Source organism: Mastomys coucha, unplaced genomic scaffold (genome assembly GCF_008632895.1).
Source record: "Mastomys coucha isolate ucsf_1 unplaced genomic scaffold, UCSF_Mcou_1 pScaffold13, whole genome shotgun sequence".
Taxonomy (NCBI): Eukaryota; Metazoa; Chordata; class Mammalia; order Rodentia; family Muridae; genus Mastomys; species Mastomys coucha.
In genome coordinates this window covers 20,498,556-20,512,602 of record NW_022196895.1, presented here as the reverse complement: position 1 = coordinate 20,512,602, position 14,047 = coordinate 20,498,556, and the positions used below count along the sequence as shown (strand labels likewise).

Sequence of the window (14,047 nt, the reverse complement as noted above, 5' to 3'; positions counted from 1 at the left end):
ACACACACACACTCACACACACCTACACCCACACACTTCATTTGTTTGGTTGGTTTTTTGAGACAAGGTCATTCTATGTAGTCCTGATTGTCCAGGAACTTACGATGTAGACTAGGCTGAACTCAAACTCAGAGATTCTCTTGCCTCTGTCTCCTGAGTTCTGAGGCTAATAAAGGTGTGCACCATTACCATCAGATGAAAATTATTTAATTACTAGAGGGAACATTTTGCTTTCTAGTTTAGATTTCTCTGTACAGACTGTGTAATCATATATTCATAAATTTTCCAGTTGGCTTTTTTTAAAACTAAAAACAATCACAAATGACAACAGCTCTTTTGAAGGAAAAATGTCCCAAATACAGCATTTAGTAGATATAGTAGATATATCAAATCACATTTTATTGGTGTTTAAAGAGATCTTTTCCATGAGCTTGTGAAATGGCCGAGAGGGTAAACAAATTTGATCCCTGGAGTTCAATCCTAGAATCTACACGTAGAAAGAAAGAGAAAACCAACTTCCCAACGTTGTCCCTTGACCTCTCCCTGAGCACCATGACTCTTTTCTCATAGTATGTGTCTGAGGCAGCAAAAGAGTCTGCTTTCAAACACGTCAATCTGAGTCTGATTACTGTACTCATGGTGGAAGGAGAAAACAAATGCCTGCAAGTTGTCCTCTGGTCTTACACACACACACACACACACAGAGAGAGAGAGAGAGAGAGAAAGAGAGAGAGAGAAAGAGAGAGAGAGAGAGAGAGAGAGAGAAAGAGAGAAAAAGAGAGAGAGAGAGAGAGTATTTAAAAATTAAAGCATAGGTCTTCAGTTTTTTAATTAAAATTATTGTAGCCTCATAAAAATAGTCCATTTTCCTACTTTTTCTATATCCTGCTTTCTATATCCATCGTGGTGGGAGCTGTCCCCTGCCACAGCGAGGTTTCCTCTGATGCATGTGATCCAGTTCTCGGTCTCACTGGGTACCTCAGCTTTACTTGGGTATCTGTTGTTGATTCATAGCATGGCTCACCATGAGTTGGGCCTAGGCTTTGCTCCTGGTACTCCCAACTTGTACATTTATCAAGGAACAAACAATACCCAGAATTCATTTCAGAAACCACAATGCCAGTTGCCTTGAGTGAATAGACAGCTTGTTTGCTCTCACTTTTGATGTGTATTTTTTTCCCTTTATGACAACTCAGTAGTGCATTTTTAAAAAACCCTGTTTTTGTATCTAGCACTTTATCCGTTGGAAACTATTTAGGATATATAATCTACCACACAGCCCCAACTATAAATCATTTTGGTGTTTTAGTCAACTTTCTCCTACACATCACACTCTGCCTTCTCTATATAGGTCCAGGATCATATTTTTTTAAGGATTTATTTATTTATTATATGTAAGTACACTGTAGCTGTTTTCAGACACCCCAGAAGAGGGCATCTGATCTCATTACAGATGGTTGTGAACCACCATGTAGTTGCTGGGAACTGAACTCAGGACCTCTGGAAGAGCAGTCAGTGCTCTCAACCACTGAGCCATCTCTCCAGCCCCAGGATCATATTTCTAAAATTTGTTATCTTTTATGCAAGTATTTCCTTAAACCAATCACCTTTTACTTACAGAAAAATATTTAGAGGGAGATTCTATTCTTTTGATTCTTCAGGGCAATGGTCTCTTTCTTAAACTGTTGGGTATCCTCTGATCCAATGCTGGTTTGTTTTGTGTCTCTGAGAACTGATAGCTGTATGCCATCATTTGCTAACAAACAGGATAAATGAAGTAGTCTTACCCCCTCCATTCTCCACTGGGCTAGTAAGTCTACTCTACAAAATCTAAACCTTAAAAGTTGATGTAGACAGCTTCAATGTCAAATTGCCACAACAACAGAAATTGAATACAGGTCAAGCAGACTGGCGTTACTTCTTTCCTGATCCGTAGGAACCAAGACAGAAACAGACAATTCTTTTAATTCTTTTTTTTTTTTTAAAGATTTATTTATTATATGTAAGAACACTGTAGCTGTTTTCAGACACTCCAGAAGAGGGCATCAGACCTTATTACGGATGGTTGTGAGTCGCCATGTGGTTGCTGGGATTTGAACTCAGAACCTTCGGAAGAGCAGTCAGTGCTCTTAACCACTGAGCCATCTCACCAGCCCGAAACAGACAATTCTTTGCAGTGTGTAACATGAAAGCTGACTGCCACAGACGCGCTACAGCGATGCTCACTCTATAGTAATAGCATTACAGAATCACTCCATACACGACGAGGATTACAGGACACACTGTCCTCTCTTCAGCTTTGTGCTATCAGATGAGAACTACAATCCCTGTGAAGATGCCAACAAAGATGAGATAATCTGCCTGCCCCAGTGGTCCCTTTGAAAGCAGGGACAAGCAAACTTTTCTTGAGTTCACTGTCTACCTGTTCCGGACCCATGTGGCCAACAGCACAGAGTAATTATTCTAAAACATGCTACCTAATTCATCCCCATTAGGGCAGTTTGCAAATGTGCTAACTGCCAGACTTTAAGAAAGTGGTCTTATCTGCATTTTGTTTGGAGCACTCTTGGAGGCATTTTAAAGGCATTTTGAAAAGATAGTATTTTTGTGCTTATTTAAAAACAGAAATTTGCAATGTTCCACACAGTTTAAGATAAAAGTACTAAGAACAAATTCACAAATTCCAGAAACTTACCTGTCATGCTTGATCCGGGCTAACAGAGGCTCCAGCCACCCTGCTGTGCACTCACAGTGAGCGTCTAAGAAGGTGATCACTTGGCCTTTGGACACAGCAGCTCCTTTTAATCTAGCTCTGATCAACCCAGAGCGTTGTTCCATTCGAATTACATGAACTGGCACTTTAAGTTTTTTCACATAACTCTCTAGAGGTCTTTTCAGAAAGTCTGAAAATATAACAAAACAAAGGAATTACATGAACTGGCATTACCAAAATAAAAGGCAAGTTTGATTTGCAATATTCCTTCAACATATACGTATTGACAGAGCACTAGGTAAGGCTCCTTGTCCCATCAATAGCATTTCCTAAAGGAAGCTAATTTCATGAGGGTATGAACTAGCTGCCTCTATCTTGCCACCTGAACGCTAAAACAGTATCTATGGCTCAATTATCACCCAGAACAGGCACGTTGCCATGCATCATCTAGCAGGCTTCACAATTCTATTCCTAATCATGCTAAAGAATCTGCAACAGAAAAAAAGAGGCTGAGCCAGGCATGGCAGTGCACACTTGTAATCCAGGCATGGTGGAACATACTTGTAATCCCAATATCTGGAAGGCAGGAGCAGCAGGATTTTGAGTCTGAGGCTAGTGTAGGCTGCACAGGCTGTTTTAAGATCCTATTTCAAAACTTAAAATGCTAATACCCCCCAACTCACACACGCATGTGTGCACATACACACACACACACACACACAGTGTGTGCATGAAAGAAAAGGAAAAACAGACTACTCAACCTAGAGAACAGAGAAAAGAAATACTATATGTTACACCATTAGTTTTTAAAATGTGAGATATCTTCCAAGACAGAAGCAATGTGTCTCACTGATCACCATAGTTTTCTGACTATAGACTTAGCAGGAGGCAAAAAATAAACATCTCATAAGAGAAATGCTAGACAGGAACTGAAAGGTAAAAAAAGATCTTTGTCAGACAAGTGTGAATTACAAACTATTGATGGTGATGGGACCATGTCTTTCTAACTAACATGAGTTAATAGATATGTATCATCTATCGAGGTATAACAGGGCCCCAGACCTTAGTAGCCCCTAGATGTTAGCACAACTGACTCCATGATGGAAGTACCATTCAGGTTGTAAACCTCTGCACTCTTTCATAGAAATCATGGTGTGTGATTAAGAGGCTACTTAAATACTGAAAGCAGAGTTCCAAAGTGCTCCCTATAAGATGATTCAGTTTGGAAAGACACTAGTAAAATCATCAGAAATCCAAAACCTTCCAAAAAGATTACTAATCTTTTTCTGGTTAACTTATTTCCTAATATTCGTGCTAAAAATAAGGTTTCAAAATAGCAATATGATTTCATGAACTAAGTCATAAAGTGAGAAGAATATAACCAGATCCTGAGTATAAAGGTGTGAACAATGCCAATCTGAAAAAAACAGTTTTGTGTTGGCAATGAGTGGGTTTGTGACTATTCCGCATAATGTTAGAATGATCTGTAAGATTGTGCTGTTACACATACTTTAGAAATGAATATCTAGCTCAGAATATTAAATGAATTTGATCAAGGTGACGTTTGTTACGGCTCAGGATTGCCTAACTTCAAACCCATCATTTAACATGGGACAGAGCACTGTACAAGCACTTGCCAGGCATACTGAGGATACCTGTACTCCTGGGACTTGGGGGATGGGTGGAGGAGTAAGGATCTTAAGTTTGAGGGCAGACTGGCCTGGGCTTTGTAGGACACTGTCTCAAGAAGCAAACAAGCCGGGCAGTGGTGGTGCACGCACTTGGGAGGCACAGGCAGACAGATTTCTAAGTTCAAGGCCAGTCTAGTCTACTAGAATGAGTTCCACGACAGTCAGGGATACACAGACAAACCCTGTCTCAGGAAAAAAAAAAAAAAAAAAAAAAAAAAAAAAAAAAAAAAAAAAAAAAAAAAGAAGCAAACAAAACTAACAACCAAGCAAACAGAATATAATGGAAGGGATAACCTACAGGAAATGTTGAACACTTAATCGGTACAAATATGGATTAGCATTTAGTCTACAAGTCTAGAACTAAACAGAATCAGCTGTGGTGATTCTAGGCATGCTCATTAGGCATGCTCTAATATCTTAATTCGATCAAAGTTGATTTATGATAAACAATGTCTCCCAATAGGTGTTTTCAAAATAGTTTTAAAAATAAGCCTTAAAAACCAAAGCAATCTAATCCTAAAGTCCTACATTTCTGAAAGCTATTAATACTGTCTTGTCTATGAACAAGAAGTTTTTAATGCATGACTCTATAACACTATAACAAATTACCTTGGCATTTCTGACATCTTTTATACAACAGACACTAGGAAATATATGTCTTCAGTCCATACATAATTTTATAAGAATCGAGTGCTTGGATGGTAACTGGTGAGTAGGAGCCCTTCCTCCTCAGACATCCTGCCTTCTGTTGTTCTGTAAATGGACCCCTAAGCATCCGGGCCACAGCATCATGGAGCTGTCAGTCTTGTCACTTGCTGACACTGCTTAAACTTGTCTTGTACATTAGTTCATACACTAATATTTTACAGTATTTTGATTGTTTATAATTTCTGACGTCAGAGATTTCTGAGAAAGTAGATTTACCTCATATTTTTGTGGTTCCATTGGCAATATTCTAAGCACTCACAAAAAGTGCTCTAAGATTCAACTGGAAATACACATTTCCATTCCTTACAATAAGGCAAAAATTAGTTATAACGAGACTGCTGAGATGGCAAAACGGGGTAAATGTCCTTGTCTCCAAGATGATAACCTGAGTGTCTGTCCCACCAAACAAATAATTACACATACTAAATTAAAAAAAAAAATAGCCACAATGGAGTCACTGTCACTTTGTTGGCTATAAATTCCTTCCCCTTACTAATGCCATCATACACAGGCAATCTGGGGGAAAATGCAAACATGTGTGCTTTTGGCGCACTGAAGAGCTCCTACACAGCTCTGAGATACTTTTGTGGCTCCTTCTCCTCTTCATTTAGCAAAGAGTCTTATGGAGCCACTAAGGATTGTGGCTTTTCATCCACAGAAATGTATACAGAAAGCTTTTATTTCCTTCTGACTTGATCATACAGATCAGAGTTCTACCAAATACTTCACTTTACCTTACAGTGTATTATACAGGCAGAGTGCCATACTTGGAAATTTCTATCTCAGTTAATTAAAAACTGCAAAACCAATATTCACCATGTACCAAGCAGACTTAAAACAAATCTACATGTTACAAAAAAAACCCCAACCAACCAACCAACCAAACAAACAAACAAGAAAAGTATGCTATTCCCTGTAACATCTGAGAAATATTAGCTAGAACACTACAAAAATCCAGTACAGCCAGACCAAGTAAGCTTTGGGTCAGATAATGGTGTGCAGCAGCCCAAACAGAAGTCTATCTATAGAGAGACCATAGATGTTGCGTTTTGAATCTCTGGTGAGAACTGTGTGCCCAGGCCGGGTTTGGGAGGGGGACATGGCAGACTCTGTGAAAATACAGGTCTCAGAAGATCAAGAAAAGCTTCTAGAAATAAGTTATCTGAGCACTGAGGGAGATTAGATGGTAAGCAGGATGGGAAGATGGTGAAGAACATCTCCTGGAGAACAGTGCTCTGGGTATGGGAACACAGTGTAAGAGCCTACACAGCAGAGAGTGACATGCTGAACAAACTCAAAGGAAGCTGTGGACAAACCAGAGGATGGGAATAGGTAGCAGTACACGGCTCACAATATGACTAGAGCTGGGGCTAGGTCATACATGTCCTGGAGAACTGCACCCATCACATTTTTAACTTTTAAACTTTATTTACTTTTATTTTATATGTGAATATTTTGCCTGCATCTAAGTCTCTTCACCATGTGTTCCTGGTATCCAAGGAGATCAGAAGAGGGTATTGAATCCCCTGGGGCCAGAATTATAGATGGTTGTGAGCTACCATGTGGATATAGGGACTAGAACCCAGCCAGGTCTTCTGGAAGAACAGCTACTGCTCTTCACTGCTGAGCCCTGCATGTTTTCTCCTACAAAGTTACTCTACCTGTGGCGTGGGAACAAATGGGAAAAGTGAACAGTAATACAGACAGACAGGATTGGTTGGTGTATATTTGAGTCCAGGTGAGAAATATTGTGCCTCTGGAATAAGAAAAAGCAGACACATAGAGTTACATAAAAGTAACAAGTTCGCTCTGGTTACTGAGACCCAAAATCATCATCAAAATAGTGATGCCAAATAAAATTACATTCAGTAACTCTGGATGGTAACCTGCATGCAATCTTAACTGCAGAACTCAGTAACTGGTGGCTTCTAGAGGCCAGAAACAGGGAAAAGAATTCTCAAAACTTTCTAGGCAGGAAGACCCAGACCCTAATCAAGGAACCTGGGGTAGCACTCCCTAGTAACAAAGAGCCTCAGCTCAGCATCAAAGTCGGTATTTGTCCTCAGGAGTTCATACACATTACAGTGCTAAGAAAGGCCCACCTTAGCAAAGAGGAGAGAGAACTGCTATGTATGAGTATGTCACTTCAGAGCTGCCCATCCACATTTCTAATGCAACCACATCCTACAAAAACATCCTACTCTACATAGCCTTCTTGGGCTCTCATAGAATAAGAAAATCTTCAAGGGTGAGGACAGAAACACTGAGTTTCTGATTTTAACAAGGTCTATCTCTTCTACAGCATCTACAGCATGAAATCTCTGAGGGTTCAGAGTCAAAAGTGGTGGTCCATGTTATTTTCATTAGTGTACCTTTTCCTAAGCCTGTCTCAGGAAACAGAATATGATATTCTACATTTATGAAAAATCCTGATATTCTCAGAAGGTTATCTAAGCAAGAGATATGGCAGATGTATGTGAGAACACAGTAAGATTACATACCACATTTTAATCGTGCTTAATTATTTTATGCAACTAACTACAGATCATTCCTGAAATTTAGAAAGGAAGGAAACAGGAAGTCTTAGAAGAATCCAGAGAACTCTAGTCTGAACTCCATTTTGCTGTCAAGTTCTTCCTGACACTCAGAACTTAATTTCTCCCCTCATGATCAAAACTGCAGCTTTCCAGAGAAAATTCTAACAAAATTGTGTAGGTTTTTCCTGTTCAACCTCAACATCACATTTTAAAGCATTATTTCTTTTTCCGGTAAGATTAAGATGCAGCACAATTAAACACTAAATAATACTTTTATGATTCACAATGTTATACTTATGTGAATGAGTTTAAATGGCAAGAATTTTTAGATAAATTATAAGTTTACATACAATTATTAGGTTAAAGTTATAGCAATAGTTTGCAAGCTGTTAGTGATCAAAGGTCTGACATCACTGGCATTAAAATGCAGAATTTACCTCTTTCACTGGCATCATCTACAAGAACAATCTCTTCTATCATGTGTCTTGGCGAGCGATTAATGACACTATGGACTGTTCGCAGAAGTGTGCTCCATGCCTCATTGTGGAAAACAATCACCACACTTGTTGTAGGAAGGTTATCTGGATACACCTTTGTTTTACACCTAGAGACAAAGCAAATGCCTTTATAAAAGAGACCTTAAGACACTACAGATAAATGAATCTGTACTAGAAAAGTTGACAGAACAACAAAAAGGTTGTGCTAATAGTAAGACTGTAAGTGGTTTTCCATTTAGGTTTTGATTAATGTTGCATACATAAGTAATATTGATAGAGTAATAAAATTATTTTAAAGATATTGCCTGTATTCTTAAAATACTGATGCAGACTTTTGGTTTGATTCACTTTATTTATTTATTTATTTTTCATGGTTGCTTGTTTGTTTTTTTGAAACATGGTCTCACTATGCAACCTTAGCTGGCCTGAGGCCTGATATGCAGACTAAGGTTCCCTGGTTCCCTGGAACTCACAGCGATCTTCCTGCCTCTGCCTTCCAAGTCCTGGGATTCAAAGGTGTGCACCACATGTAGCTAGGTAATTCATTTTAATGAAGAATGAAATAAAGCTGTATTATCAATCTCAAATTGCACTTTAAGAATCAATTGGCTTTACAAAAAAAAAAAAAAAAAAAAAAAAAAAAAAAAAAAAAAAAAAAAAAAAGCAGAATCAAATAACCTTAACAGAAGTGTAACCTTTGGGGGCTGGCAAGACGGCTCAGCGGGTAAGAGCTTTGAGTGCTCTTCCAAAGGTCCTTAGTTCAAATCCCAGCAACCTCATGGTGGCTCACAATCACCCGTAATGAGATCTGATGCCCTCTTCTGGTGCGTCTGAAGACAGCTACAGTGTACTCATGAATAATAATAAATAAATCTTTGAGGCCGATCGGAGCAGGCGGAGTTGACTGGAGTGAGCAGAGGTCCTAAAATTCAATTCCCAACAACCATGTGAAGGCTTACAACCATCTATACAGCTACAGTGTACTCATATACATAAAATAAATTTTAAAAAAAAGTATAACCTTCACAAACTAGAAAAATAAAATAAAAAAAGATGCATTTACTAAGTACCTATCATGTATCGTGTTCTAATCTGGTAGTCATTCTGTAAAGCAGACACTTAGAGCCACTTGTCACACAGGTGAGTGAGGTCTCTCAAGGGTATTATAAAAAAGGAGAGACAACCCTAAATTCCCCTGCTTTCCTGTCTTAACACATGATTTATCCCTCTTACATGATGTACTTCAGCCATGGTAGGCTCTGCGATAAGAAATCTTTGCCATGCTGTAGACTTTGCACCTTCAAAAACACTGAAGTAGATAAATCTCTTAACCAGCCTTGGTGGTACTATTATTATTATCATCACCATTATTGATTGATAATATGAACTCTGTGTATGTGTCTACTGTGTACATCTGCAATGTGTACATGAAGAATTAAACAAAGAATTATGGGTGAGCAAAAAAGCCACGTTTGTAACTGAGCAGGATTCTACTACTCTGTCCCAGTGAAGCATCACATTCCATTATGACAACCCTAATGGTGGACTGGGACTATGTCACTATTATCATATAAAAGTTGGTCCAAATACCAAACTGGAGTTAATGGTGAACCTGCTGTGTCTGAGAAATGCCCAACACTTAAGTAAAATATGAATGCTCAGATCAAAACCGTATTATACAGACATGAATATGCATGTAAATAAGTATAACTAAAGCCACACCTTGACCATTACTGAATATTCAGATGCTATGCTAAATGAATAAAAACAAAATGTACAGCTCCAAACCATCAGCTGGAAGCTGAAATCTGTATCAGCTCAAACTGTGTCACAAGAAAGGAAGGAATAGAATAAAAACCAAATTAAACAGAAAGCTAGAATAAGTCAGACTTCATGAAAACTTCGCTCTGTCCACCTTTGTCCTAGTTGTGTACCTGCCCTTGGGTTAGTCAATGTAGCTCACAAAAATCCACCTGGGCTGGATGGTCTCTGTTTAAATTAACTACGACCTTCATGTGGGCCCTCCTCACACTCTAGCCACATATGGCTTTCCTACACAACTCCTTCAAATCTTCACATCTCACATTTCTAAAACCACTTTTGCCCTCCTCATTTACACCTTTGTTTCCAATTATCTCAAAACAAATAAAAAAGCTTCCAGAAGAGAATCTCCATAATGCCACCAATATAAACACACCATCCTGTTAGTATTTAGACTATAAAATCATGCTTTTTCCTCTATAGAGGGCTTGAATGATCTATTCTTGTCTATACACCTTCTCACCTACTGATGTCCAAAACCTTTGCTTTTAACACTTTTAAAGCTTTTTCCCTCTCAATTGGGTCATTTCCATCAACACACTGTTATCCTCTCTCTCTTCCACACATGCCTCGCCTCATCAGAGCTACCTTATCCCAGATGAACTGCTATACAATGCTTCACATCTCACTCATCCCCAAGTTCATTATAATATGAAATATGGCAAACACAGAATACACAAAATACATTTGTTGGGCTCAATTCCCAGAACTGCAAAAACAAAACAAACACACCCAATATATGTGAGCGGAATGAGCTAGCAGAGAGCAAGTGAGCACGTAACTACCACTGAGAAGAACACACATCGTCTCAAAAACTGCCCTATGACCATCTCCTCTGTCCCTAAAGGAAAATCTATGGTGGTTCTAAAGGAGTTTTATTTGGTTTGTTTGGACTTGTTCACAAATAATATTATTCTCTCTATATTATATGATTATTTGACTATTTATTATGTTGGTAGGGTTTATATTCAGAATGGTATGTGACTTTTGTTCATTTCTACTTACTACTATAAAGTATACTACTCTATTTACTACCTGCTGCTGTTGTTTGAGACAGTCTCACTGTGTACCCCCGACTGTCTTGGAACTCATTATGGAGACCAGGCTGCCCTTGAACTCACAGAGATCCTTCTGCCTCTGCTTTCTGAATGTTGTCATTAAAGGCAAGCATCACCATAACAGACCTATTTTACTAATAGAAGTTCGAGATTTTAAATTTTGAAACCAACAGACTTACTACTGTAAACATTTTGCCTTTGTCTCCTGTTACATGCATATATACATGCATGTGTGTATGCATGTGTGTGTATGTATATATACATACATATATATACATGTGTGTGTGTGTGTGTGTGTGTAACTGTTAGGCCATGAAGGATATAAATGCTGCCTTAAGCATGAACAGACACATTTTCAATATGGCTATACCAAATTACTTTCCAGGAGTATATGATAGTATCACATGATTTGACACTGAGTTGGTTTTTAAAATTATTGTTAACAAGTTGGAGTAATCTGTCATATCCTCACAGTTATTTCAATAATCCCTTTTATAAAATGATATTTAAATTTCTCACCCCCCGACACCCTAAGACAAGGTTTCTCTAGGTAACCTTGAATGGCTTGGAACTCATTTTGTAGACCAAGCTGGCCTTGAACTCAGAGATCTGCCTGCTTTCACCCAGCTCAAATCTCATGTAGGAGGTGTACTTCTGGATTTGAGTGCGTTACTAGTTATAAATGTCACAAAAAGTTTTTTTAACAATAACTTGATTGAATATACTTTCCCCCTCTTATTTAATAAGCAGAAAGTCTTTAATGGGGCTGGTGTCTATCAATGGTAGAGCACTTGGCCCAGCATGATCATGTTCTTGGGTCTGATCCCTAGCTAATCTATCAATCCTCCCACCTTTTTGTGTGTGAATCTTATGATCTGTTTAAGAAATCTTTTTTTTTTTTTAAGCTTTTCAGTCCTTTATTGCTCTACAACAGGCATAAAGGCTCCAGGAGGGATTTCTGCATTCTAAAGAAAAGTATGCAATACCTTAAATTTTAAAATACTAGTAATTGATACAGCAAATAACATCAACTAAAACTTTTTCTTTACTATTTTTTCCTTTTCTTTTACAAGAGAATAGTCATTGTATTATTATACTACAAAACATGTCAACTCCATAATTAAAAACTTTAAATGTCAGGTATACAAGTAATGGTATTTTCTTCCAATAATTCACATTTTTTTTTTTTTTTACAGTTTCTGCTATTTTGGAACAAACGTTAAAATTTCCACGATTTGAGTATCATTAAATATGAATTGAAACACTTGGCATCTCAAAGAATGGCAGAACTTGCAATTAACTCTGTGACATTAGTGATCTATCTCTTCTTTGTTACTTTACTCCTTAAATACACATTTTACCACCATGGCCTATTTTTATGAGTTGTTCTTGTTTGAAAAAAAAAAAATCTAATTGTGAAGAGCCTCTTTACAATTTTGTACAATTTTGTCTTGGAAAGTAGAACATCTAGCCAACCTAGAATATGCAGAGCTGGAGAGATGGCTCAGAGGTTAAGAGCACTGGCTATTCTTCCAGGGGTCCTGAATTCAATTCCCAGCAACCACATGGTGGCTCATAACTATCTATGAGATATGGTACCCTCTTCTGGCTTGCCAGCATACATGCAGGCAGAACACTGTATACATAATAAATACAATAAATCTTTAAAAAAAAAAAAAAGCGCACACATACACACACACACACACACACACAAAACGGGGGCTGGAAAAAACTCAGCTGCTCTTCCAGAAGTCCTGAGTTCAATTCCCAGCAACCACATGGTAGCTCACAACCATCTGTAATGGGATATGATGTCCTTTTCTGGTGTATCTGAAGACAGTGACAGTATATTCATATACATAAAATGAATAAATGAATCTTTAAAAAAAAACTTTTCCAAGTTTAAAGAGATACTGTATGCAATTATTTATGGCTCTGCCTTTGTATTTATATTTATGATACACAGAATACAAACTTTTCTATGCTAGAAGCAAAAGTACAATTTCTCTTTTGTCCTTAATTACAGGAAAGTCACTCAATGGCATTTGTTGCTTAAAAGCTCATCCTTTCAGGGCTACACAGTGACCTCCTAGTCATCAATTAAGTGTTTATGTATGAATGATATGTGAGATAAACTCCCAATTTTGTTCCTCTCATCTATGTTATTCTTATAAGACCTTCACAATATCTTGATTACTATAGCTTTTAAAAAAAATCTTGATAATTCTACAACAATACCTAACTCTTCCAGTTCTTTGTATTTCTAGTGACACAATCAACAATCAACTAATCTAATTATACACACATACACACACACACATATATTCACACAATTATGACTATAACTACATTAAATTAACAAACCTGAGTGAATCAACATCTTTACAGTACTGATCATGAACATAGGGTATTTTCTTCATTTATTTATTTAGCTTATTTCTCTTAATAGTACTTAAGAATTTCCTTCAAGGAGTGGATCGCCATCCTTACCCCCCCCCACACACACATTTGTTAGTTCTAATAATATCTAAAAAGATATTTTAAAAATATCTTCTAAATTTTACCTAAAAACAACATATATTAATATCTCTTCCTTAGAAATATAGACCCCCCAACCGCCTACCTTACTGAACAATATGAATTATAATCCTCTATCTGTAATCCATTTGAGGATAAAAGGCTGAGAGTAAGGTTGAGGCAGAGCCTACATACATCTCCAGGCTTTCCTCAATCTCCTGAGGACTGAGCACAGAGCACACCTGGCAGACCTCCAGTGTGACAATGAAGTAAGTAATGACATAAGCACTCTCCACGTCCCTGGTCTTCCAGTCATAACTCAACACAGCTATTGTGGAGGCTTACCTGCCGCGCTGTTCTGTTCAGATCAGATTAAGGAAGTGCCCTTTGAACTTCCTAAGGATATCAGGATAGCAACAAATTTTATCAACTACTTTCTCGTATTTAAAGAAATAGTCACATCAACATATACTTTTTCTGTTACTGTTGTGAATTTCAATGGCTT

General features: G+C 37.8%; 1 protein-coding gene across 5 annotated transcripts in view; it reads right to left on the bottom strand.

Annotated features, from left to right (window-relative positions):
- Positions 1–14,047, bottom strand: part of Galnt1 (polypeptide N-acetylgalactosaminyltransferase 1) — an 81,781-nt gene that overhangs the window by 18,487 nt on the left and 49,247 nt on the right. For all 5 annotated transcript variants that reach the window (XM_031365136.1, XM_031365140.1, XM_031365135.1 and 2 more), the window contains 2 exons: positions 8,087–8,253; positions 2,696–2,903 (listed from right to left, as the gene is read on the bottom strand). In XM_031365136.1, coding sequence (XP_031220996.1) covers positions 2,696–2,903; positions 8,087–8,253 — 375 coding nt within the window. The remainder of the gene's footprint in view (positions 1–2,695; positions 2,904–8,086; positions 8,254–14,047) is intronic.